Source organism: Ursus americanus, chromosome 34 (genome assembly GCF_024610735.1).
Source record: "Ursus americanus isolate L20-20 chromosome 34, mUrsAme1.1.p, whole genome shotgun sequence".
In the NCBI taxonomy this organism is placed as follows: Eukaryota; Metazoa; Chordata; class Mammalia; order Carnivora; family Ursidae; genus Ursus; species Ursus americanus.
The window spans coordinates 7,691,921-7,719,695 of NC_142160.1; the positions used below are offsets into that span (position 1 = coordinate 7,691,921).

Consider the following 27,775-nt stretch of genomic DNA (forward strand, 5'->3'; position numbering starts at 1 on the left):
CCAGAGCAAGCAGGTGCAATTTCCCTTGTTTCTTAATTTTGCAATCATATTTTGGACTGAACATGGAATCTTAAGGTTTATATTTTTATTGACTAAGGCTCCAAAAAAGTTATTTTGGATCTGGTATGTCTTTCTGGGGGACTGTGGATTGTACTGTCCACCTTAATGGCCTTCATTCCTAAAGAGTGGTCAATAGGTGTTCTTGGAATGGAGTGGGGCCCATGTGAAGATGTATTTCCGAGGGAGGATGAGGGGAAGAAATGTTGGTATTTCTAAAAGTATAGACAGCCTGACAGCAAATTCCAGAGCCTGGGTGACATTTTAAATCGGTAATGCTCCTAATTACTGAAACCCTAGGAAACCATATGGAATACAGCCACAGTTCTAGAATTAATATAAGTGAGCACTGTGAACCCATCACTAACAGCATGCTCTCTAGAAGGATGGCACAGTATCTGTGTCAGCACAGTATGGTACTGCGGTTAAAACACATACACACGCACACACACACACCCCCTTGGTAGTTACTGTTTTTTGGAAAAATTTTCCTGCTATCAAGTAAAAAAAAAAAAAAAAAAACAACTTTTCTAAATTTCCTACAAAAGGTAATACTTTGTTTCCTTGTCAAACATTGCCTATTGGTATCACTATGTTAATATGTCAGATTTATAAAGATGAATTTAAGTACACAGTGTATGGTTTTATGGAACATGAGCTTAGAAGGCAAAAATACCCAGATTCAAGTCCTAACTCCCCTATCTGCTGCTTGTGATCTTGGGCTGGTTGGTCAATGTCTCTGAACTTCAATTTGGTCATCTCTAAAGTAGACATAATAATGCTATTTATTCAAATGTTTATAGTGAGGATTCAGACGCAATCAAAATATCTCCCTCAAAGCTAGTGCTGAAAGATGCTAAGAGTCAAAGTCTTGATGTGGCAGGAACCCGGTAGCCCGAAATTTCAGTGATCAGATTGAGATTTGGGCTTTGGCTTTGGCAGTGTTTGGGGAGGGGACCCAATGCATGCCGTCCACCACTTTCTCTCAGTGTGTCGGGTCAAGTGTTGGACCTTTGTGCTAGTGAGTTGTGCACAAGTGAATGCTGGTTTTCTTGATTTAAGTCCCAGGTCTGAGCACAGAGAATAGAAGAAAAGTGTCTGTAGATTCCATGTGTCCGCTGTCTTAATACCCTTCTACCTTCCATTTATAAACCTCCCCAACTTTGTGGGGAGGCCTGGAAAAAAAGCAAGCACATACCTCACCTTTGGATTTTTAAAGACTTTATCTTCAGTTATTTCTGAATAAATTAATATATTTATTTATATATATAAAGTTGTATATATATATATAAAGCATACAGAACATATAAAAACTGGTGAGTTTTCATTTTGTTCATGCTAACAGTTTTGATAATATCAGCAAGCTCAGTCACGACACTTCACTTCTCTTGACCCTGAACACCTTTTTTTTTTTTTTTTTGGCCCTAAACATCCTAAAAGCAATCCATGCTACAAAGAAACTATAATAATAAGAGCAATGATTTGAAAAACACCAATTACGTGCCAAGTGCTTTGTATACACTTTGTGTTCGTTAATCCCTACAGCAAACCTTAAAAAGTGGCTATTATTAACCCGATTAAACATCTGAGAAAAAGGAGTCTCACAGAAATTCATAACTTGGCCAAGGTAAGACCACTTTCAAATAGCACAGCTCGTACCTTAATTAGGTCTGATGGCGAGGCTCAAAGTCGGCATGGGGCCAGGATACCTGCGTGTGTTCTCACCTCTTTCTTGTCTTTGCTTTTTCTTCCAGGTTGTTCTAGATGTTGGTTGCGGATCAGGAATACTATCATTTTTTGCTGTACAGGCTGGAGCTAGGAGAGTGTATGCTGTCGAAGCCAGTTCAGTAGCACGGTATGCGGAGGTAAGTGGTTGTATTTCTACAGCAGCTCCTAACTAAGCCCTCGGTAAACTTCGGGGGACTGGGTGATGGGCTCTTCCAAGCAGGTCACGTAGAAGAATTTTTTTTACCAGTCTGATTTTTTTTTTTTTCCTGTTGGGATTTTACTGCTGCAAGAATCCAGACTTCACTGAAGTAATTGATGGGAAAACAAGTTTTTAAAACATTGTGTGATACTGAAAATAGAACAAAACTTTCTTCTTCCCCATCCACTGGGTGGCAGGTGGGCCTGGGAGATATGAATGTTTTCTTATCTTTAATGACCTACCGAGGTGAGGAGTCAGATTCCCCTGGAGCTAGATTTACTTTGTTCTTAAGTGATGCATAGACAATAGCTGTACCACTCACTTTAAATTTTACTTTGGACTTAAGGAGCTGTTGCTACGTGGTTGTATTCGGAACATAGATAGATGTCTGTGTTTCAGAAGGCATTTTCAGATTTTAGGCTCCGATTGGAGGATAGGGAGATGTTTTGTTTTAATATAGTGCTCTACTACCATTATGAAATGTGTACAAATATTAGAGAATAAGTCAAAGTCAAGAGTCAGGTAATAATGGCTTTCGGTAATATTGGATAGAATAATAACCCAGTCAGGCTGCAGAGACTGGATGTATGTGTGCACATGCGTGGACAGGGTAATGTGCTAGTCATTCACACCTGGAGGAGGCCTGAGTTTTCACGAGCGGTGGGATGACAGAGAGGGAAGCTTGACTGTTCCTTCTGATGAACATCACGTAATGTTCTCCCAGCCCCGGACAACTGGTAGCTCAGGGTGGTGGTGGGTTTTGGATTGAGTGAGCAAAGAGGGACCAGAGACAAGTAGACCAGTGAAGCGTGTTTGGAAGGGAAGAGTGTGAGAGCCTGATGGCCGGCATGTTGTACTCTTTTTTCCTTCCATCAAATGTTGGAGAAAATATTTTTGGTCATTTGCTCCTTCACCAGTTCTTAAAAGTTTTTATTGAAAATTAGATACATGCAAAAGAATATTTGTAAAATGTGTAAGTGTAAAGGATCAGGCAATGAATGGGGCCCTGTACGTCTCCTCAGAAATAGGCCATTAGCATTTCCGTTAAAGGTCCACGTGTCTTGTCCTGATTGCTTTTCTCCTTTCTGCTCTAAACAGAGGTAGCCACTGTCTTGAATTTTTGTTTGTCATTCCTTTGTTCTATCAAGTTTTACCGCATGTATTTCTGTCCCTAAAAACAAATCCCTTGTGAACTTCCAAAAATGGAATCATAATGTATGCATTCTTCTTTAATTTGCTTTTTGCATTCCACGTAATGTTCCTGATGATCATTTTGTTAATGCATAAAAGTGTTGGTTATTTATCCTCTGTAGTGGAGAATGTTCTCTTGTATGAAATGCCTCAGGTTGTTCGCTCACTGTTCTGTTGGTGGACTTTGGATGGCCTCCATTATAAAAGTGTTGTTACAAATATTCTTACAGCACTCCCCCACTACATCTTTGCTGGAGTTCCTCAGCGTATAACCGTCAGTAGAATTGTTGGGTCAGAGGACAGGCCTGCCTTCAACTCTGCTCTGTAATGCCCACTTGGTTTCCAAAGCGGCCCTTCCGGTTTTCCCTCACTCCAGCAGTAACCGAGAATGCCCTTGTTCTGCAATTCTGGCGGCACTTGGTATTGTCAGGCTTTGGAATTTTTGCCCATCTGGTATTTATGACATGATGTTTGCAGTTTCAATTTGCATTTTCCACTTAATAATGACTTTGAGCATCTTTGCAGAGTGATTTGGCCATTCTCTTCTGTGGAATACCTGCTAAGGTTTTTTTTTGGACAATTTTTATTTTGAATTATTTTTCTTTTTCTTTTTTTTTTTTTTTTAAAGATTTTATTTATTTAGTTGACAAAGACAGAGACAGCCAGCGAGAGAGGGAACACAGCAGGGGGAGTGGGAGAGGAAGAAGCAGGCTCACAGCAGAGGAGCCTGATGAATTATTTTTCTAATTCTAATTCATTTGTAGGAATGATTTCTATATTCTGGTCATTAAGCCTTCTCAGTTATATGTGTGGAAAATAACTTTTTACAGTTCGTAATTCACCTTTTCTCTTTCTTTATGGTCCTAGTAGACTTTAAGTATGGAATTCTAAATAAAGGAGAAGAAAATATAAGCTTATGAGGAGAGAACCCTATAGTTAAAAGTGCCTCCGCTCAGATTTTCATAGATCTTAAAATGCATTCCTGAGGATAAGGGGGTGAGCACAGAACTTTGTCTCAGGTGCTGCTCAATCATTTAATCATACCTTCATTCATTTGTGGACCATAAGGAATAGCAGGGAGATCAGTAGGAGAAGGAAGGGAAGAATGAAGGGGGGGTAAACAGAAAGGGAAATGAACCACGAGAGACTGTGGACTCTGGGAAACAAACTGAGGGTTTTAGAGGGGAGGGGGTAGGGGGACGGGCTAGCCCAGTGATGGGTATTAAGGAGGGCACATATTGCATGGAGCACTGGGTGTTATACGCAAACGATGAATCATGGAACACTACATCAAAAACTAAGGATGTATTGTAGCAGTTCAATAAAGTCTCAAAGGATTTAAAAAAAAAAATCATACCTTCATTCAATTACATCTCACAATTCAGTTTTTTGGGAATATAACAGTAGCAGTACTGATTAAGGTCTATTCTTGTCTTCAGAGAGGTTCTATTCTGATAAGAGATTGATCCTATTGTCTCTTGTATCAGACACCACCCCAGAAAAAGAGTGACATAAATAATTCAGGAATTTTCTTTTTCTTATACAGTTTGTTTTCCCGTATATTTTAAGGTGATTCGAGACATAGTAGTTCTTTTTAAAACCTTGAAAACCTAATACCCTTGGTTATAGTATTTTAAGGGAAAACAGAAAGAAATTAGCTAGAGACACCCTTGCATTTCCTAGCCATAATCCTGTCTCCAACCCCAGCATAAACTCTCAGTAATCGTCAGCACACCATGGGAGGAGCCATTCTAGAACCGTCTGTGTGATTGGTTTCTCCAAGAGAATCCTCATCCTGATTAAACAATCATCAGGGTTGTTGCCCTTCTCACAGAGTGGGGCTGCCCTCGTGGGCACTTTTACCCAGAGTGTGGCTGCTGCATAGTTACGAGGGTCTTTAGCAAGAGGCTAATCCACAGGAGAAGAAAAGAGAAAAAAATTTAAATTTTAAAACTTTTTCAACTATTTATAACTTTTGACATGATTTGAATAATTGTGGAATAATTTCAAACTCATAGGTAAGTTGTAAAAAATAGGAATAGTTCAAAGGCTACCCAAATTCTCTTTACCTAGATTCAACAGTTGTTCACATTTTACCCCATGCACTTTATCATCGACTCTTGCTTTTCTCTCATCCCCTCCACACGGATATGTATGTACGTGTGTGTAAATGTTTACATATATTTGGGTAGAGATAGAGATGGGTGGACACACACACACACACACCCCTACGCTTTTTTTTTTTTAATGAGCAAGGGGTGGAGGGGCAGAGGGGGAGAGGGAGAGAGACAGAATCTTTTTTTTTTTTTTAAGATTTTATTTATTTATTCAACAGAGATAGAGACAGCCAGCGAGAGAGGGAACACAAGCAGGGGGAGTGGGAGAGGAAGAAGCAGTCTCATAGCGGAGGAGCCTGATGTGGGACTCGATCCCATAACGCCGGGATCACACCCTGAGCCGAAGGCAGACGCTTAACCGCTGTGCCACCCAGGCGCCCCGAGAGACAGAATCTTAAGCAGACTCCACGCCCGGCACACAGCCTGATGCGGGGCTCGATCTCGACCTCACAACCCTGAGATCATGACCTGAGCCAAAATCAAGTCAGTCACTTGAACCGACGGAGCCACTCAGACGCCCCCCCCACCACACACACTTTTTTCTCCGGGTCAGTGATATACATCGTAGCCCTTTATCCTTAAACATTTCAGTGTGTATTTCCTAGGAATGAGGGTATTCTCTTATATAACCAAAAAAGAACTTAATTTAAAGGTGAAAAAGGCGCTGTACAATGACTTGTCCGTTGAGTCTGTCGATGTTACTGATCAAAAGGTTTTGGGGAGGCCCCAGCATGAGTGGAGAGACGGTCACTGTGGGTGTCGAGGCGAGGAGAGTCTATACTGAACTGCCTCTTTGCTTGTATATCATTTCCAGGGAGACTTGATTTTTAAAGCTTTAAAACGAATGTTCTAATGAATCCCAAAAGCCATAGTTTTATGTTATCTTTGGTTTTGGCTTCTATAGAGGACTTCTGTGTTTCTGTAATCTTTTCTGTGTGTAGTTGGGGCAGGTTGGAGGCAGGGGTGGCTTTTCAGATGCTGTGGGGACTGCACAGAGTCCTTGAAATCCTTGCCGGCAGGTCTCTTTGGCCCCCGAGACCTTCCCTGCATGTGGCACTAAGGACAGGCTAGTTATAATGCATTCAGGGCCAAGCATGATTAGAACCTTCTCAAAGAATGGATTTAACGCCAGCCTGGTCCCTCCTGACGAAGACTGTGGCCTCCGCCGTGCCTCCGGCTGCTGCCGTGGGCATCACGAGATGCTCCCGTGGGCCAGGCCTTTTCACCCTGGTGGAGGGCGACCTGTACCAGCTCTTGATTTCTGCTTCTTACACTGACGCTCGTCTGCACAATTTGTGGGTGGCCAAATGCGAGTGTGAACAGCACACAAAAGATTTTCCCTCTAAGAATAGGCTTTTATAGCTGCTCAGCACACAGTGCATGGTGCTCCTTTCGACCTTTTCATTATTTGGTAATTGAACCAGCAGACATTTAATTCTTTCCTCTGGAGTCTTCATTAAATTGCTCGGAAAAGATAAAATTGCAACAAGAAAGAAAAATGAACAAATTTAACTACCATCGCCTGGGCCTGGATACTTCTTCTCATGCCAGGCTTCTGGGCTTTAAGTAAACAGAATATTTTCAAATTGCAGTGAATTCAATTTCAGTTGCTTTCAGTGGCTCAAACTGATTTTGTAAGGGCTGACCCTCGGTCGGCAGGATGATGTGAGTGACTCTGTCTGGAGGGCACGTACACGGAGTCATTTTTTGCAAGATGGTCATGAACTTGCCCAGGTACAGCCATGTGCTCTCACCCTGGGCCCCATCTGACATTTCTGGGTCAGTAATAAGAGATCATCCTTTTCCACAGAACAGGGCAGGACTAAAGGTCTCCCATGGATTTCCAGCCTGTCCTCCTCAAAATGGCAGCTCTGTCTTGCTCTCTTCTTCCTTTCTTATGTATGAAACATAGAGCTGAAGCTCCGGGATCATACAGACCAAATGGAAAAGAAAAAGGCATTAATCAAATGTATACACATATACGATCAAGGAGGAGGATGTTCCTTAATTTAAACTGTACACAAACACAGGTCACGTCTCGCCATCTAATTCCTCAGAGGGCCAGGAGAATAAAAGACAAGGAGGGTAAGCAATCATGAATAGATTTATGTGTCACAGCTTAAACTTACAACAAAGCTTTTTGGCACCGAGATTTAACAATGTTCATCATCATTATTGGGCCACTTAATAATTAGTCTTTACTGGTACATCGTTCATATTCCTACATATGCTTTGTTGTTAGGATGACTTTTAAGGAGTCAGACCAGGTGCTTCGAGGTGATGGGGCAGCGAAAGTAAAGGCAGGTGGGATCGGAGCCATTGTGACTCTGCCTTTCTAGACCTACTGGATTCATGATCTGAGGCTGCTCGGTTCTAAATGGGAGCCACCCATGGTTGTTTATATTTCAAGGTAAATTAGTTTTTAAAAATTAAATTCCTTAGTCACGCTAGCTGCATTTCAAGTGCTCCGCAGCCACAGTGGCTAATGGCTCTGGGATTGGAAGTACAGAGAGGAAGCGTGTCCATCACTGCAGAAAGTCTTAGTAGGAAGCAGTGATGGAGGGGAGAGGACACAAGTGGCCAGACTTCACTCTGTTGGCATATGGCGGCCGGGCTGATGGCTGTGTTCACTGCCAGGTATTGGGGGCCCTGGCCAGATCGGACTGGCTCCACATTAGGTGAGGCACTCTCCCCAGTCCCTCATGCTGTGGGCATTGTTTATCCCCTTATTTATGTGTGAGATCTGTCACAGAACAGGTTCCCTTGGAAACAGACTCCGATGCAGAGAGCTGCATGCAGGAACTTTCTCATGGGGGCTCTCGGGAGCCTGATGTGTGGGGAAACGAAGGAGGCAGGATGGTACTGGGCATAGGAGGTGTTAACTGCAACATGGTCACAAGAAGGTACACATCTAATTGCACAGGAGTCCCCAAGCTGATGCTACACATCGGGCTTGAGCCACCTCGAGGCAAGGGCCTTTACATTCCACACCTTTTTTATGAGCACTCTCTCAAGAAGGGCTGTGGCTTTGGCTCAGGTGGCTCTCTGGGCTGAGGGCACTTGGTAAGACCAGCCCCAGCTGAGAGCCATCATAGCCAACCTTCCAGCAGCTGGGGGAATGAGTCCCATGGTCCTGAAGCAAGGATCGGTAACATATGCCACAGTGGGTACTACAAGATCAAGACTCAGGATCTTAACTCAGGGCTACAGAGAGGAAGCTGGGGGAGAATGGAGAAAAAGATGTAATAGGAAGTCCAGGAAGTGATGAAATAAGTCAGATGACACTAAAAGCTTAGGCCAGGCCACAGGACAGTTGGTCAGGTGTGCTTTAGGTGGGAGCAAAGACTTTCTAGAAATGGACTGCACCACCTGACATGATGTGCCTTCTACTATCCGAATATCCTAAGCCCCGTGAGGACACAGAGTACACGTAGGACATGATCTCTCCCCTCTAGTAGTTTACAGTCCATTTGGATTTCAGACAAGTGAAATTCACAACACGAGACATTGAATGCACATGAGTGTGTGTGAGTGGCAGCCATGAGAAGCGCCAGGTCCAGGGACAATTCCCGTCTGCTGGGCGGGTCAGGGAGGCTGTCAGAGAAGAGATGGGATTTGAATGAAGTCTTAAAGGGTGAAAGAAATGAAATGTTGTCTTTTCATGCTTCACCTCTTACTGCCAACAATGACCTTTTTGGAAACCCTTAGGTTCTTAGGCGATTCCTCATCTTAAATGGGTGGATAATCTCTTCACAAAATGCTTTGAAGGCCAATTATTGAAAGGTACTTCTAATTTTTAATCTTGAACACTAGAAAGAGCATATACTTTGAAGTTTTCTGAGTTTATCCTGATTTCAACTCTTTGAGCTGGCTTTTTTTTTTTCTCCAGTATTTTTAGTGTGTCCTGCAGCTTACTTCTTTCTTCTCATTCTCCAGACACCAAATGCCTGAGTCATGAAGTTCCATCCAGCCCATCAACACTTTTTATTTTTGCACTGACAATAAAGAGGGGGCAGTAAGGAATCTCTGAAGAAAATAATACCAATAAGCATTTTGCACAGCCGAACATTCAGAATTTAGGATGCATTTCTACATCCATAAAGACATAGTTCTTCAGGAAGACTCTGTGAGGGTCTTGGGGAAGTTATTATCATCCCCATATCACAGATAACAAAGAACCTTGGAGAAGGTAGGTCATGAAGATGGGGCACAGCTTGTGAGACACGAGCCCTTCCTGCCACCTCCTTCTCCAGCATCCCTCGTGGCTCCTTGAAGGTGAAGAGGTTCATGTGTTGACTGGAAGTTGGAGCCCCTACCCCTGAAGCTAGTTCTTCCAGGAGCCAGGAGAAAAACCATCCTTTTCTTTGTAAGGAACTGATTTTGAAGCACTTCAACAGGCAGACAGGTCTGCCATGTAAGAAAGAAACCTTCCTCCATTGGCAAAATTACCTAGTAACACACTTCACAGAGGAGCAGTTTGTAGAAGTCCATGTTTGGGGCGCCTGGGTGGCTCAGTCAGTTGAGCATCTGACTCTTGAGTTCAGCTCAGGTCTTGATCTCAGGGTCGTGGGTTCCAGCACCACTTCCTGCTCCATGCTTAGCACGAGTCTACTTTCCCTCTGTCCCTCCCCCCTCCCCTGCCTTGTGCGTGCTGTCTCTCAAATAAATAAATCTAAAAAAAAAAGAAAAAAAGAAGTCCATGTGGAATACTACCCCATTTGCCACAAAACCCTACCCAGGAAATAAGAACCCTTCTTATAGCTGGATTGGGGATTGACAAGACAAGAAGGCATGTGGGAGAAAACATCTAAGCCTCCTCATCTCACTCAGCACTCCGTTCCTTATAACGTAGGCCCTAAACACCTTTGCCAGGATTAGGATCGATGATTCTGGAATCAGACAGTGTGGGGTTGTGTCCTTGATCCACAGAATAATGGCCATATGATTTTGAAAAGTGGCCACATGACCTTGGCAAGTTTCCTATTGCTGCTATAACAAATTAATGTGAATTTAATGGCTTAAAGCAATACAAATATAATACCTATAGTTCTGAAGGCCAGAAATGCAAAGTGGATTTTGTGGGGCTAAAATCAAGGTGTCACAGGACTGTCCTTTTCTGGAGGCTCTACGGAAGAATCTATCCTTTGTCTTGGCCAGCCTTTAGAGGCTGCCCACATTACTTGAGCAGTGATTTTGGTTTTCACCACCATCTTCTTCACTCCGTCCTGTCTCCCTCATGAAAAGATCCTTGTGTTTATACTGGGCCCGTGAAGACCATCCAGCATACTCACCCCATCCCAAGATCCCTAATATAATCACATCTGCAAGGGCCCTTTGCCATGTAAGGTCACATACTCAAAAGTTTTCAGGGAGTAGAATGTATACTTTTTGGAGGGAGGGGGGCACACAGTTCTACCTACCATATTAAGTTACCTGACCTTTCTCTACCTCATTTTCTTCACCTATAAATTTGTAGATAGTAATAGTCCCTTGTGAAGATATTTATGAGGATCACCTGAGAAAATCGATATAGAAATTAACGCAGTGACTGACATTCTCTAGCTTTTGTTATCATTGTCGCCATGGCGATTATCAGTACTATTATGAGGCCTCATTTCATTCATGTCTCTGTATAAATCAACCCAGTAGAGATCACGGGAGGGGGATCACCAGGCAACAAAGGGAGGTTTGGGACCGGGCAGAGCACATCTTTTAAAAGTGTGTGTTTAAATTGCATTTTGAAATTTCCTTAATGACTCCTTTTTAAAACCCAGGCAATTACAAGATGCAGGGGCTCTGCATGGTGCCCAGCCCTTCCAGAGCTTCTGCAGACTGGCCAGAGCAGTGTGTGAAGCAGCTCGGTAACATCTGGGTCTCAGGAGAAATTCATAGCTGTGTCTAAATCCTTTCCCCAGCAGAAACTGTGCGTGCTGACCCAAACCTACTAAATTCTCAGCTGGCCTCCGGTTTGGTGACCATTGAGAGGGAGCACAACTGCTTTGGCATCAGGGAGTGAATAACATGGTGGCTCCAGCTGAGGCGGCCTCAGGATCCCCTGCAGGATTTCTGTAACACAGATTGTGGGCTCCACCCCCAGAGCTTCTGAGGCAGGAGGTACAGGGATGTGCATTTGCATTTGAATTTACATTTCTTATAAGTTCTGTTGTTGCTGCCGCTTAGTCAGTAGACCACACTTTGAGAATTACTCGGATTATATAACATCAGAGATGAAACAGCCCCCAAAAGGATTTCCCACAATGTCTGAGTTGGGGAAGTAAGGGAGCTGGCGGAGCAGTAGGAGCCTGCCTGCCCTGAGATCCCTACAGTGACAGCAACACCCCCTTTTTATGATGGGTACATTTTATTACGTCCAATTTAGTAACAGCCAGAAAGGCTGGAAGCCTAACACCAAATGTTTTGTGTGCATCATTGAGCCTTGGTTAAAAACAACTGGATTGACTTCAAATTTTTTTTGACTTTTAAAAGTTTGCTTTTATTTTTAACCTGTTCCCTTATTTTCCCAGTTGTATTGAGAAATAATTAACATTTGTCACTGTGTAAGTTTCGGGCACGCAGCATAATAGTTTCACTTACAAATTTCATGCAATGATTACCATGGTGGGTTTAGTTAACATCTGTCAACTCATACAGATACAAGAAAAAGAAAAGAAAAGAAATTTTTCCTTGTGATGAAAATTCTTAGAATCTACTCTCTTAACTCTTCTCCATCATATAACAGTGTTAGCCAGCGTACCTTCTCTATTTCGTCTCCAGTCTGCAGTACTTATTTCCAAGTAGAAGTTTGTACCCTTTGACCTCCTTCCTCCATTTCCTCATCTCCCCACCCCCACCACTGGTAACCACGAATCTCATCTCTTTTTCTGAGTTTGGTGGGATTTTTAGTTTTGGTTGTATTGTGTTTATTTCTTTAGGGTTCCATACATAAGATCATACTTTGTCTTTCTCTGATTTATTTCATTTAGCATAATCCCTTCAAGGTCCAGTCATGTCGTCAAAAATGATAGGATTCTCTCTTTTTTGTGGCTGTATAATATTCCATTGTGTATGTATATGTGTGTGTGTGTGTGTGTGTATGGATATATATATCTATATATACATATGTATATACACACATCCTTTATCCACTCATCCATTGGTGGACATTTAGTTTGTTTCCATGTCTTGGCTATTGTAAACAATACCTCTGTGAACATGGGACTACAGATATATTTTCAAGTTAGCATTTTTGCTTCCTTCACACCTCCCCCCCACACTTTTTTTTGCTTGATTGGGGTATAACTGATATTTTAAAATTGCAACACAATTAATGTATACATCTTGAAAAGTTTGGACATATACATATGTCCATCGCTGCAGTCAAGGTATTAACATGTCCATCACCTCCAAAAATTTCCCTGTGTTAGGTTTCTATTTGCATGCTTGTATTTGTGTGTCTTTTTTTTTTTTTGATAGGAACACTTAACATGAGATGTACTCTCTTAACATATTTTAAAATACACAATACCACATTGTTAATTACAGGTGATATGTTATACGAAGATTTCTAGAACGTACTCATTTTTCATAACACAAACTTCATTTTTTTAAGTTTATTTAAATAATCTCCATACCCAGTGTGGGGCTTGAACCCATGACCCCAAGATCAAGAGTCATATGCTCTTCCAACTGAGTCAGCTAGGTGCCCTGCACAGCACAAACTTTACATCCATTAAAGAACAATCTTCATTTTCCCCCCTTCCTAGCCCCTGGCAACCGCAATTCTATTCTCTGCTTCTATAAGTTGGACTATTTTAGATACTTCATACAGATGGCATCATGCATTATTTGTCTTTCTGTGATTGGCTTATTTCATTTAGCATAATGCCCTCAAGGTTCATCCCTATTGTTGTTGCAAATGGCAGGATTTCCTTCTTTTTTTCAAGGCCCAATCGCATTCCATTGTATGTGTATAGACCACATTTTCTTCATTCATGTCTTGATGGACATTTGGATTATTTCTAAGTCGTGGCTTTCGTGAATAACGCTGCAGTGAGGGTGCAAATATCTCTTCAGGAGGCCGATTTAACATCTTTCGGGTACATACTCAGAAGTGAGGTTGATAGATCATATGGTAATTCTATTTTAGTGTTTCGTGGGAACTCCACACTGTTTTTCCATAGTGGCTGCATCTTCCACGTTCCCACCAACAGCGTGTGGGGTGCCAGTCTCTCCATAGCCTCACCAGCACTTGTCTTTTTGCTATTTTTTGGCAATAGCCCTCCCAGCAGGTGTGAGGGGGTCGCTCATTGTGGTTTTGATCTGCATTTTTCTGGGGCTTAGGAGAGCAACACTGCTTTTATCTGTTTTACTTATTGGGCTTCTGGATCAACTTTTATTTGAATAACAGTCTGGAGGCCAAAAAGAACTTTGGACATTGATGTCCAGTTTCTTCAATTTACAGAGGAGGTGCTGGAGAAGAGGTTTGCCCAAACCACAGCAGCCCCTCATCGGCCATGGAAAGGTGTGCTCATTTGCCAGCACCGGCACGTTGTCATCTCGAAATTTAAACCGGAATTCAAACAACTCCTGAGCTCACTTTGCAACATCCGAAATATACTGTCCTTAAGCCAGAGTCTTAACTCATGGCCACTTGCCTCTTTGTTCCTCCTTTTACCCCGAGCAGCCCCCGTTGTCCACGGCTGTTGTCGGCCCCTGTGTGAGGCTCCGTTTGATTCCGGGCATTAGAGGAGAGAAGCAGCGTGTTTGCAAAAAAGTGCCTGTCGACCTAAAGCATTTTTGTGCTTGGCAGCTACACGTTTTCAGGGAGTGGTGATTAGACCGCACATTTTCTTGGCAAGCCAAGCAGGGAAGGTGGGACAGACTGTAATTTAAATTTGTCCAAATAAGAAAGGCATCATTTGAGCTCTCCCAGGAATGAAACTAAAAAGCATTCTGATGGTTGATTACTTATCCTTGCTAAAAAGGTTTTGCTGTCTTAGAACTCCCTTCAGCCCTAGCCGTGAATTCGCTTCTCACTCTCCCTCAGCCCCTCCCGCCCCCCAACCCCAACTGTAGTTTTTCCATCCAGTTCCAGGCAGCTCGAGAGTTGCTCCCAGTGGGAAGTGCCACGAGAGAGAGAGAGAAAACCATGAGCCGTGTTGGCTGTGCGACACTCTTGGAGGCCAAGCCAACGTCTGAAGAGCAAAATATTCAGTCAGATCAACAGGTTGCCTCCCCCACACCATGCTAAGTAATCACCGTGACTCCTTTTCCGCAGGATGGATGAATCCTGCTCGGCTCTGGGCTGACGGTTTGGCAGTCGTGTAGCCTCAGATTGGTGTCCAATCTTGCTCTTTTCATCTGCGGTAGCTGAGGAAATGATAGCTGGTTTGGCCACCTGGGTAACTTTTTAATGATCTGAAAGACCACAAGGAGCCAGCATTGCTTTTGTGCAGAGTCCCTCATTCAGCAACCTAATAGCTAGCTGAAAAGAGCTTTCTTGAAAAGAAGAAAGTCTGCTCCTTTCAGGCAGAAGCAATAGGACCGCACGATTCTCTGATTAAACTCTCACACTGCGCGTCTGATGGGGCATCTGACCTGCTTGAGACGGGCTGACTGCTGAGGTGTCTTGGTATTCGCACTGATGCTTTTCCTCCAACAAGCCGTGAAATGACAGACGAGTGTCCCTCAACTTGAGTGTGAATGGCGAGTGAAGTGCCCAAGAAACTGCTGGGGCCCAGTGGCACCTGGGGCAGTGCTGGAAGGGGAACGTGTTTTTCTTTAGGGTTACCCTCTGTGCAGATGAACTTCAATCAGGAGTGAAACCAAAGCGAGCACCACAGGGGAGGCAAGACACGAGCAAAAACATGGTCTCTCCTCTGCCCCAGCGGACCAGCAGCCTCTGCTAACAGGTACCAACCTTAGAACAGAAAGCGGGAAAGGGTTTTCTCTCCTCCCTAAACTCATTTTCAGAGTATAACATTGGAACCTCAGCACGGTTATTCTGTCGTATTTAGAAAAGCAACTGCTTAGGTGCTGGAGTGGCCAGCGCTCAGGGCAGGAACCTGGTCATGGCCGTGTGTAATGTGTCTGCAAAGTTCTGTTGGTGTCTCGTGACTGGCATACATTTCCAGCTCTCCTGTCAATAGATGCTCAGTGATCTATTTTGAAACCTTCGTACGTACGACCGTACTGACATGTTACGTGCATATGAACATACTCCAAAGTTAAAACGATGAGATACCGCTGTGCACGTACCAATAGCTAAAATTCAAAAGGCTGACAATACAGCCAGTGGGACCCACGTACACTGTGAGCGGGAACAGAAAATGACACAAGAACTTTCAAAACCCATCAGGCGATTTCTCTTAGTTACACACGTACTGCCCCTAGGACCCAGCAATTTCACTCCTTGGCATTTACCTCAGAGAAATGAAAATATGTGTTTACAAGGAGGTTTGTACACACAAACCTGGAAGCAACCCAAATGTCCATCAACAGATGAAAAGACAAACGAATTGTAGTCTGTCCAAGCAGTGAAATACGATTAAGTAATGTAAATGGATGAACTGCTTTTCCATATCACAGTATGGACGAATCTCAGAAATATTATGCTGAGTAAAAGAAGCCAGATACAGAAAAGTGCATTAATCTATTCATGTGAAATTCTAAAATAGGAGAAACTAATCAATAGTGACAGCAGATAAGTGGTGAGGGGGTGAAGTGGGGTCAGGATTGATGCTTTACAGGCATGAAGGCAATTTGGGGGAGATGGATATTTTCCACATCTTGATTGTGGTGCTAGTTACATGGGTATATATATTTATTAAAACACATTAAACTGCACACTTAATGTGAGTATGTTACATCACATGTAAATTGTTCAACAAATATGCACTAAACATGTTGTTTTATTAATTTTTTTAGAGAAAGAGAGTGCAAGCGTGAGCAGGGAGGGAGAGAGAGAGAGAGAATCTCCAGCAGACTCACTCCACCGAGAGCAGAGCCCAGTACAGGGCTCGATCTCACGACCCTGATCATGACCTGAGCTGAAATCAAGAGTCGGATGCATAACCGACTGAGCCACCCAGGTGCCCCTGAACATGCTGTTTAAAAGCAAAAGTAGACTTCTATTCACTTTTGTTCTGGAAATCTTAGTCCCTGCAATAATATAAGAACCAGAAATAAAATGATTGAAAGGAAGGAAAAGATGAGATAAAGATGAAAATCCGCAAGATTTTTTAAAATTTTATTTTATTTTGATTCAATTAATTAACAGCGTATTATTAGTTTCAGAGGTAGAGTCCAGTGAAAATCCACATGATTTTTAAGTGTGTATATTTCACTTATGGCACCAAAAACCTATACAGTTAATGTGATTTAAAATATCAATTTATTTGGTAAGAATATGATTTAAAGGTCTGGTTCTATGTTAAATTTATTTTGATACTTTTTTATGAGGACTCTTGCCATTGGGTAGAAAACATACAAAAATACGTAAATTCAAATGGAAGAAAGGCAAGATGAGTGGAGCTAAATAAATCACAATACTCATTTTCAGCCCATTATGCAACACATTTGAAATTCAGTTAATACATGTCTCTGATGTCAACCAGAAGGTCTTACAAACTAATCAGAAGGTGCTACAATTTTACGTTTTTAAGAAACAGATTTCAAATTACTAAAATTCTTCTTTCAGAAGAATCTTTGAATGTAAGAGAAAATTATGTTCCCCAGTCTTTACAGCTTTGCAGCTATGAGACTTTTTGTCGTTTTCTGAAACAAAACCAGCTAACAATGAAATAGCCCCCAACAACTACTTTCAAAGTGTCCTTTCCATAGCACAAGTTTCTTTTCAAAAATAGCTCCTTCTTCATTCATTATGAAAAGCCATCTTCTTAAAACTTTTTTTGTTATTTCAAATTTATAGAAAATCTGAAAAAATCATTTGAAAACTTTTTTTTTTTAAAGATTTTATTTATTTATCCGACAGAGATAGAGACAGCCAGCGAGAGAGGGAACACAAGCAGGGGGAGTGGGAGAGGAAGAAGCAGGCTCATAGCGGAAGAGCCTGATGTGGGACTCGATCCCACAACGCCGGGATCACGCCCTGAGCCGAAGGCAGACGCTTAACCGCTGTGCCACCCAGGCGCCCCTGAAAACTTTTAAGATGCTTTTAAGAAGGTTTACTAATTATTTACATTTTTCTCTTCCTCCCACACACAGACCCTTTAGTGTATATTTCCTAAGAACAAAGGAATTCTCTTATTTAAACCACACAACAGTGGTAAAAATCAGAAAATTTAAGTGATATAGTTCTGTCCCCAAAATCTCCTTCATATTAGGGACAACTTGTTTATTTTTTCAAAAATGTCTGCCAGTAGCATAATTCTGACAATTACTTGTCATCACAGAAAATTTCAGCAAAAGACAACTCTTGTCTTTAACAAGAAAATCCCATGACTCATCTGTACATGGAGTAACTCTTCTATATACTCTGCTAAGAAATAACTGGTAGAAGCTCATTGCTGTAAAGCTTTTCAGGGACATCCCCATGTTCTTACAAAGTACTGTAAACAGTCTGCTAGCTCTTAAAGGCCCTTTTCTAAATATATAGAATTATCCACATTGATGAAATTCCATAGCCTCACGTGGACTTCTTACTTTAAAGATGTGTCTCTAATAACTTGCTGGTGTGTGATGTGTGTTAGTGGGTGTTAATATTAGCTCTTATTATTAACCATTGTCAGTGTTTATGTCAGTCAGGCTGGTACTAGCTACGGTTTGAGAGCATGTGTTTTTTGTTTTATTTTTTGATTATATGGTTTTTATTTTTGAGAGATGCTCTGGAAAAAAAATTAAAAAAACAACACAAAGAGATGCTCTGGAAAACTTGGAAGAGATTAGGTTTGCTAGAACCTACCTAGAATAGTGTAAATAAGAACTGTCGAATTTGGAATCCAACAAACTTGATATTTGGGCTGTTGTAGTGCTTAATTAATATAGGTTTGTCTCTCTCTCTCTCTCTCTCTCTCTCTCTCTCTCTGTATGTGTGTGTATATATATATAATATCATCATATATATCGTATCATTCATATATATATTTCATATATATATATATATATCAGGATAGGTGAAATTTTTTACCAAGGTTCTGCTAAATAACAAAAGACTAACTTCTCAGGCTAATAGCAACAAAAGGTTTATATTTTTGCTCACATACATGTTCATAGTTATGGCTTTTTCATTGACTAAAGCAAGTCACATGACCAAGGCTGATGTGAATGGGGCAGAACAGTATGATTTTACCAAGGAGAAGGGAAGACAGTATTTGTGAACAGTATGAAAACAGCTTGGTTTCTTCATCTTCAAAAATCAGTCTAATTTTGTAAAATCTTTTGGTCAGGCTTTTTGTTTCAGATCACAGAAGGATAAGTCACGTTGGCTTAAGAGAAAAGAGAATTTATTTAACGGCCCATCTCGTCAGGCCCCCAGAGTAACTAGTGACCGAGAGAAGGTTCATCCTCTCTGTCTCTCCCATTTTCTCTCTCTCTGTGTCTCTGTCTATCTCTCTCCTCCAGCTGCTTCCTCACTGGAGCTTTGCTCCCTTCTCCGTGGGGTTCATTTCCTACTCTAGACAGTCCATCTTCATGTCGGGGAGAAGACTACTGAATAACATCCTTTCAGACCCGTGACTCAGAAAACAAGTAATCTTCTCCTGGTCTACACTAAAAAAAATCTGAGGGAAGTCTTTTGATTAGTCTAGCTGCCTGTTCTTCTGACCATCATTCTCAGAGGAACGGAGTGCTCTGATTGCCCGGACCTGGTTCCTGTGCCAACCTCTGTGGTTGGGGCGGGGGAGGCTGGCTGCAGTTGGCAGCCTTACACCATCACACGATCGGAAGAGGGGAGTCAGGATTTCCCAGACAGAGGGGGGTGGTCCTGCGCAGGTGAATTCAAGCCAGGAGCCGCACACATACCCGCCTCACTCTCTCTAAATGAGATAAAGCTTCTGAAAGTCTTTTGTAAATTGCAAAGCATTGTCCAAACGCTAATTGCTGTTATTATTCCTTTTGAGTTGAGTAAAAAGCCCCATTATTTACTGGGGGTAAGTGAACGCTGGTGGCAGGCGAGCATTGTCCCCCACGCTTACTTAGGTGAAAGTAAAGGTGCAATAAATAGGCAGGAGGTTAGCAGCAAATTGAGTGAATCAGTGACAAAAACAGTTTAGTATTAAACCCAGAAGTGGGGCTTGTTACTTCGGAATGAGATTGCACCTGCAAGACAACTGCATGGTGATAATGTCAAGAGTTGTGCGAGATGTATTTTTTGCGTGCTCCTGTGTCCCCAGCTTGGTGCTAGGGGCTATTCTGGAAGAAGACGACACATCCCCTCTCTTGAATTAATGCTTCACTCCAACCACATCCCAATAGCTCCACATATGCAGATGATGTCAAGGAAGGATCAGGGCAAATTGACTGAATTTTTCACTTTTCCTCCTGATGCCTTGACAGCCTGTTTCTCGTGCTTACTGGATGGTGTTTAATTTAATTCATGTGCTCGAGGCAGCACGCTCTGCGTTGCAGCTGTGCACAGTGCATTTGAAAGGGCTTTCTCAGCGAGGCCAAAGGCAGGAAGCTCACTGCCGTGATACCTTGATGAATGGATCCCTTGGGAAAGAAGCGCCTTTATAATGAAGTCACAAAAGAAATCTTCATAAATCCTTGGAAGCCCAACAGCACGCATGTGTGAGTGCAACCAAAATACTCCCCAGAAGACCCTGTGGAAGGTAAATAAGGCCAATACTAAGCAGAATTTTTAGAAAATCTGATTGCTGTTGCCCAGGCATCATTCCTGTGGTCTCCTCCTGGTGCACACACACGCACACACACTCTGTATCCGTCTCTGCTGTGACACACTGCTCCTGCCTCCAGCACCCAGTGTCCCTTGCTTTTCCAATCAAAACAGGGAAGAAGAAATACTTGTCACTGTCCTGTGTTGACTGATCAGTCGGGTTACTCTTGGGTTAATGAATTTCACCCTCTAGGCCAGCATTGCATGTTGGGCCTTGAACTCTAACTTCGGTCAGATGACAGCTTTTGAGAAGAGGAGAGTGTGTGTGTGGGGGGGGTGGGGGTGGGGGTGGGTGGTGCGGTGTCTGGAATCACACTTAGCCTTATGGTGACAACAGTGCTGAAGGTGATTCAGTCTGTGTAGCAAGAGTGCGGGACAGTGATAGGGGACCCACTGCTTTGTGAGCCTCCTGCTTCCCAGAGCCTTACTTGGCTGGGGCCTTTATCCCCTAACTGGCATCCAGAACGGCCCCGGCTCCATCTTGACTCCATTCCAGGAAGCAGAGCTGCCTCGGAGGAGGTGAGGATTCCCGGACCAGCGTTCTTTCCTTTTCCTTTACCGCCTGTGTATCGGTTTGCTAGGGTTGTGTAACACAGTACCCCACACTGGGCGGTTTACACAGTAGGATTATTTTTTCACAGTGCTGGAAGCTAGACATCTGAGATTAAGGTGTCTGCAAGGTTGGTTTATTCTGAGGCTTCTCCTGTCACCTTTAGATGGCTGTCCTTTCCCTCTGTCTTCACATGGCCTTTTTTCTGTATGGGTCTGTGTCCTCATCTCTTCTTCAAGGACACCAGTCATATTGGATTAGGGCCCACTCTAATGGCTTCATTTTAGTGTATGGACCCTGTCTCCAAACATAGCACATTCTGAGGTAATGGGGGTTAGGACTCCAACATATGAATTTTGGGTGGTCACTATAAGCCCATAACAAATCATCATCTTCCTCCCCTTATCCCAACTACTGGCCTGGCGTCTTCCCCTCCCTTAACTGCTGAATCCAGGTCAGGCTTAGCAGGCTTAGGTCCCTAGTTGCCAGATGTGTGGAGCCAGAGAGAGGAACTAAGTGGTCTCCCCCCAGAAAAGCCAAGAGATAAAGCCCAGAAGCCCTTGAAACAGGGGCTGAAAAGTTGGGCAGACTTGAGGTGGTCATCAGAAGCTGAGGTTTAGATCTGAGGAGTCAGGCAGCCAGAGAGGACACAAATGAGGAACAATAAATCAAAATGGCGACAGGAGGGCAGTCTGGGCCAACACAGGAGTTAGCACACTCTAGCCCATGGCTCTTTCTAGACGTCTGTGCCTTTGGGGCTTGAGATGGAATGGGCTTTAACCCACCCTTACATGATTTATTCAAAATCTGGGCTTTCTCTCCCTTGTTTTGCTGTTTCTAATTCATGATTTTGTGACATTATACACATTGCTTTCTCTGCTCAAAATCCCCTTCTGGGGGCGCCTGGGTGGCACAGTGGTTAAGCGTCTGCCTTCGGCTCAGTGCGTGATCCCGGCGTTATGGGATCGAGCCCCACATCAGGCTCCTCCGCTATGAGCCTGCTTCTTCCTCTCCCACTCCCCCTGCTTGTGTTCCCTCTCTCGCTGGCTGTCTCTATCTCTGTCGAATAAATAAAAATAAAATCTTAAAAAAAAAAATCCCCTTCTGCCCCACTATTGACCTGGCAGCTCCCCCATGACCTTCCAGATTTTACTAACATGTCACTTCTGATGTAAAGCTTACCCAACTCAGTACATTTTTAATGCAACTGTTCAGAGATCCAACTGAGTTATCAAGTCTCATGAGAATAGAGACACATCTTTGCACTTTTTGAGTCCCCACAGATGGAAGTATCAGCAAATGCTTATCCAGTGAATGTTTTGAATGAGTTGTCTTTGAACTCACTTGGTTTATATGTGCCTTCGTGTGTCTCTCATTCTGCCTTGTAAATAGGGAAGCATGCAGTGTTATCTCAATGCCTTAAGTAGTAGAGAAGGTGTAGGGAATGGTTAAGAATGTAGATTCTGACGCCAGGGTGCTTGGGTTTGAGCTCTGACCCCAGTGGTTACTGGTTTGATGCCTGTCTCAGTTTGGGAGGCCTGCCCTAGCCAAGTACCACAAACCAGGTGGCTTCAACACAATTCATTGCTTCCCAGTTCTGGAGGCTAGAAGTCTGAGATCAAGGGCTGGTCCCGCTGAGGGCTGTGACGGAGAGTCTGTGGCAGCCTCTCTCTGAGTGTCCGGTGGTGGTTTGCTGGAGTCTTTGGTGTCCCTTGGCTTCTGCTGCATCACCCTGACCCTCCTCCTTCATCTTCACACGGTCCTCTCTCTGTGTGCATGCCTGTGCCCAAATGTTCTCCTTTTTGGGAGGGAAGGAGAACAGTCACACTGGATTAGGGGCCCCCTCTACCCTACTATGACTTCATCCTGACAGATTACATTGCAGTGACTGTTTCCAAATAAGGTCACGTTCTGAGCAACATGTGAATTTTGGAGGGACACATTCAACCTGTAACAGTGACTCTTGGCAAATTATCTAATTATTTACTCATTAGTAAAATAGAATAATGAATAATATAGCCTACTTTCTAGGGATGTGTGTGATCAAATGAATTAACATATGTAAGACACTTAAGATAGGGCGTGGCACAAGGAAGCCTGGCATCAGCATCAGCTCTGAGTTTTGTCTGTGTGTGTGTATCTCCTTCACTAACCTATTGTGGATGGGGACTCTGCTTGGTCCTATTGATAATGGTATCACATCACATACAGTGCAACATACAGCGGGGCACTCCATGCCTGACACCCAGTCTCTGAGCTGAACCAATCAAATGTAAGGCAGGGACAATTCAGCGTGACACCAGGGCTGGAATTCAAAGTCCATCTGCATTTGAGAGATTGTCCCTCTGGTAGATTGCAGTTTATCCTGCCGTTGGCATAGCTGGGTCTCAAAAGGTTGGCCTGGGAGGAATTTGAAACCCCTCCCCTTTCTTGGTTTCTTCCTGAGGTTTCTTGCTTTCTGAGAAGTGCTTAGGGAATGGGGTTTTACATATCCAAATGCTGTTCTGTCTCCAGGTAGAGAGAGCACATTCAGCCTGAGCGGCTTACCTTTAGTTATTGGCATAATTGAAGTCTTCAGTTCTGTGGTTCTCTACTCAGTTGTGATATCATCACTGCGAGGCAGGAAAAAGAAGGGGAGAGCAATGTGATATTTCTTCCTCAGAGGCCTGGGTGGGCCATCTGGCAATCTTTAAATCTGGGTGCCAGATTCAATAACATGCTTTGGGCGACTCTTTAAATGTATTATTCAGGGGAGATGTTGTTTTAACCTCTGTGCTTCACACCACTTCCTAGCTGATGGAAATCTTTTCTCTCCTTTGCTTGAGAATTACATGGAACACAGCCCAGTAGAGACTAATAAATCAGCAGAAGAATTCCTCAGCTGGTCTGAATAGCAGCTAATGATGAAAAAGGTGGCTGAATGTTTCCTCATCAAGCAAGGACAAGGAAACAATGTGCAGTTGTCATGCAGCAAATTTATGAGGCAGGGTCTGGATCCCAACCGATGCAGCAACTCAGATCTTCCTCTTCTTGCAGCCAAAGTGGGGACCATCTCCATGTGGGAGTCCAGGGGCTGGAATGAAAACCACTTGCATGCGGGACAGTGAGTTTGGCATCCAGCCTTGACTGGATTGCTTGCTGGTTTCTTGAAATCGACAAGTCATGTCACTTTTCTGGGTCTCAGTTCCGTCTTTTGTACAACGAGGTTGTTGAACTGTCACTGATCATTGAGGTTCCCTTCTGGGCTTTCACTTACTCCATCACGTTTCATAAAGCAGTAGACCCCAGGTCTTTTGTCTCCAGGCTAAATACAATCCCTCTAGCGCCTGACTGCCCCTTCTTTAATTGCTTTTTTGAAGCTCAGTGCCAATATCTGTGTGATATTGTGATGATGTATATAATAAGATATATATTTGGTCTTCTTATTTTTGGCACAGAGCTCCTCTTGAAACCCTTGGAATTTCCTATAAAGTTGTCTTTTTTATGTTAATGAGGTGACTTTTGGGAAGCACCTAAAGAGCGGGGCTGGCTGCCAGTAGAGCCAACCATGTGACTGGAAGACTGAAAATTTCAGTCCCACCCCTGACCTTGGAGGAGAGGAGAGGGGCTGGAGATGGAGTTCAATTGCCAATGACTGAAGATTTAACCAGCCGTGCCTATGTAGTGAAGCCTCTATAATACTCCAAAAGGACAGGGTTCAAAGAGCTTCCAGGTTGGTGGACAGAGGGATATTGGAGAGACCAGTGCCTGGAGAGGGCATGGAAGCCCTGTACCCTTTCCCCGGACCTTGCCTTATGCATCTCTTCCAGTTGTCTGTTCCTGAGTTATCATCTTTTATAATAAACCAGTGGCCTAGTAAGTGAAATATTTCCCTGGGTACTGGGAGCTGCTAGTGAATTAATGGAACCCGAGGAGGGAGCCGTGGGAACGTGCAATCTGTAGCCTGTCAGAAGCACAGGTCACAACCTGGGCTTGTCGCTGGCATCTGAAGGGAGCAGGGCAGTTCTGTAGGACTGAACCCTTAACCTGTGGAATCTGATGCTGTCTCCAAGTGGTGTCAGAATTGAGGTGAATTCTCAGACACCCTGGAGAATTGCTTGGTGCTGGGTGGGAAGCCCCTCCACACACACACATCAGAATTGGGTCCAGGAACCTGAGAATAATCTGTATCTTCTAAATTGCCTTGTCTCAAACTGAACTCAAGCCTTGAATGAGCCCCTGAGCCTGTTTTATGAGTAATTATATGAAACAAGGCATACATGAGGTCAACTCTATTTCTTAATACTGAGAAATTCCCTGAATGGCTCAGCAAAAATGTCTCCACCTGTAAGTTGAAGACTAACCATCATCACTGTGCGTGAGAGTGAAAGGAAAACCTTTCCTAACTCACAGTACTTCGGACACCAAATGTCGGGAGGTTGTTCTCTACCCCAACCAATTTTCCAACTCTCTGGACGCCAACTGGGGTCACATAATCTAGTTCTGACGCCAGCTACCTGGAATCCGTGTCAGTTCCGTATGTTAAGGGCTCAGTCCCACAAGGCCGCCCTTGCTTCAGACACCATCTGTGAATGATGAGACCCCTGGGTACCATATTGTGTCCATATTGGCTCCTAAGTAAGAGGTTCCCACAAATTCACTCCCTTTTGATAATTTGCTAGAACAGTTCAAAAACTTAGGGAAATATCTACTTACATTTATCAGCTTATGTGGACATTATAAAGAACACAGTCGAACAGCCAAAGGAAGGGTCCCAGGCTTAGGAGGTTCGGCAGCTGTGAAGTTGGAACGGACTACCTTCCCAGCACATGGACGCGTTCACCAACACAGAAGCTCTCTGAACCCCATAGCTGGGGAGTTTTTATGGCGACTTCCTCATGTAGGCTGGATTAACTGTCTCCAGCTCCTCCTCCTCCTCCTCTGAGGACAAAGGCTGGGGCAGAAAGGCCCGAGCTTCTGGTCAGTGCTTGATGCTTCTGCCGACCAGCCACTGTCCTGAAGCTGTCCAGGCGCCGCCACGCCTCCTCTCCACTAGAACAAAAGGTGCTCCTATCATCGCCGCCCTCCCTGGGAAATTCCAAGAGATTTAGGAGCTCTGTGTCAGGAACCATGGGCCAGAGACCAAATATGTATACTTCTTATTACATTACACTGTGTTTGTGAAATCTTGGGCATAAAATTGAAATTGAGAGAATGAAATACGAAGAGTGAAAATCATTCCTGGACCTCACCTTTAACTCGGGGCTTCTTAGTAGGAGGACTGGGGTCTTGATAACTGACAGAAACAGATGAAGGGTCTTCCAGGAGTGGATGAGCAGCCGGTCACTTGCTGAAAGAGCTTGCCGGGACACTTGGAGGGGTAACGAATTCGTCAAGGCACCAGCTGGCTGGGGATGAAATTTTCTCTGGCAGGCTTAACTGAGGCAATGTGTGGTTCAGGACTGTCTCGGAAGAAAGTGTAGAGTGATCTGGGTCACTGCGCCCAGATCGTGAGTGGATATTTATCTGAAGCAAGAAGGAATGGGATTTGGAAGAAGTTCTGAAACCTCTGGTCTTAACTGAATAATCCCTGCAACAAGGAGACAGAGAAGAAGGAGATACATGCTGATCAAGAGTCTGTGATTTTTAAAGAGTAGAATAAATGTGCTTTTATTCAGCCCTAGTTTCTTAGGAGAGCCCCCAATATGTTTATTCTATAAATCCTTGATACATTTTGTTTCATGATGGAGTTCCGTATAAGCTAACCGTATAAGCTAACGGTCTTCTTTAGAACCACAACCTGTGTTCGGCTGTCATGAATGTCCCTGGTGACTCATAACACTGCTTGATTGACCTTTCGGAAATGTGTGTGTGGGGGGGGTTCATGAGCAGCTTTCTTGGACTGGATGCTCCTCTTCTTACGAAGGACCTAGAGAAAAGGAAATTCAGAATGCCCGGGCCCCATTTCTGTGACCTGCGTGTTTTACCAGCTCTGTACAAAGGAGCAGCCCCGCATACTCAGCTGCGGTCCCCGCAGAGCTCTGTGGACGGGCTGCACGGCGGGGCTTTCTCCGCCAGTCGCCACAAGGATAGGCTAAGTATCTGAACTTCACCTTTGAGGAGGAGCCACTGGCAGAGACAAAACATTTGAGGTTTGGTAAAACCTGAGAGAGTTTTTATGGCTACATAACATTTGGTGGAAAATAAAATCCAAATAACCTTCATCCCTTCCTATTTAAATTGTCAGAATGTTGTCTGGTCTGAATTATTTTATAGCCATGTAGATTTTTTTTTCAACCAAGCTCCCCACTATGTTTTGGCCTATGACCAGTTTGCTTGTAGTCTTTATAACATCTCCATCAGCTAGGTCAAGCATGGAATCTGTCAGTCACGTATATATACTAAGGCTCTAACTTCACGTAGTCCTTTCGTGTAAATTTTAAGGTCAGTTTTGCTATTAAAAACTTAAGAGTTTCTTTTATGACCAGTTGCTGTAAAAAAGCAGAGTACTCAGGGTCCCTGGGTGGCTCAGTAGGTTGAGCGTCCAACTCTTGGTTTCAGCTCAGGTCATGATCTCTGCGTCATGGAATCTAGCCCCGAGTCGGTCTCCTTGAGATTCTCTCTCCTTCTCTCCCTACTCCTCCCCCACACTTGCTTGCTTGCTCACTCGCGCACTCTTTCTCTCTAAAATAAATAAATCTTTAAAAAAAAGTAGAATACTCTTAATAGACTTAAATAAATTTGAATTATGCTTTTTCTTATCTATAAAGTAGAAATAATAATGCCGCTGTCACAGAGCTATGGAATAGACGTGTGATAATAAATAAAACACACTTTGTGGAAGGTGAAGATCTATGATCATTGATTTTTACCAAAAGCAAAGCCACTGAAATATGATTATATAAATATAACTAAAAGTATAGTTATATAATCATATACTATATACTATTGATATGTCTGCCCAGAGGAAGCAAATGAAAAGTTAGCTTTTATTAATATACTAATATTTAGCATTCCCCTAAAGCCCATAATTATGCTGGAAGCATTCCTTACAGATGGGAAAAAAAATTCCTCAGTGGGGAAACTGACGCATTTGTGTC

The 27,775-nt window shown here is 43.3% G+C and overlaps 1 protein-coding gene across 1 annotated transcript in view; it reads left to right on the forward strand.

The window, feature by feature from the left end:
• Positions 1–27,775, forward strand: part of LOC123776427 (histone-arginine methyltransferase CARM1-like) — a 267,557-nt gene that overhangs the window by 200,067 nt on the left and 39,715 nt on the right. Inside the window, exon 5 of the mRNA XM_087858769.1 lies at positions 1,812–1,922. Within this exon, the coding sequence (XP_087714895.1) occupies positions 1,812–1,922 (111 nt within the window). The remainder of the gene's footprint in view (positions 1–1,811; positions 1,923–27,775) is intronic.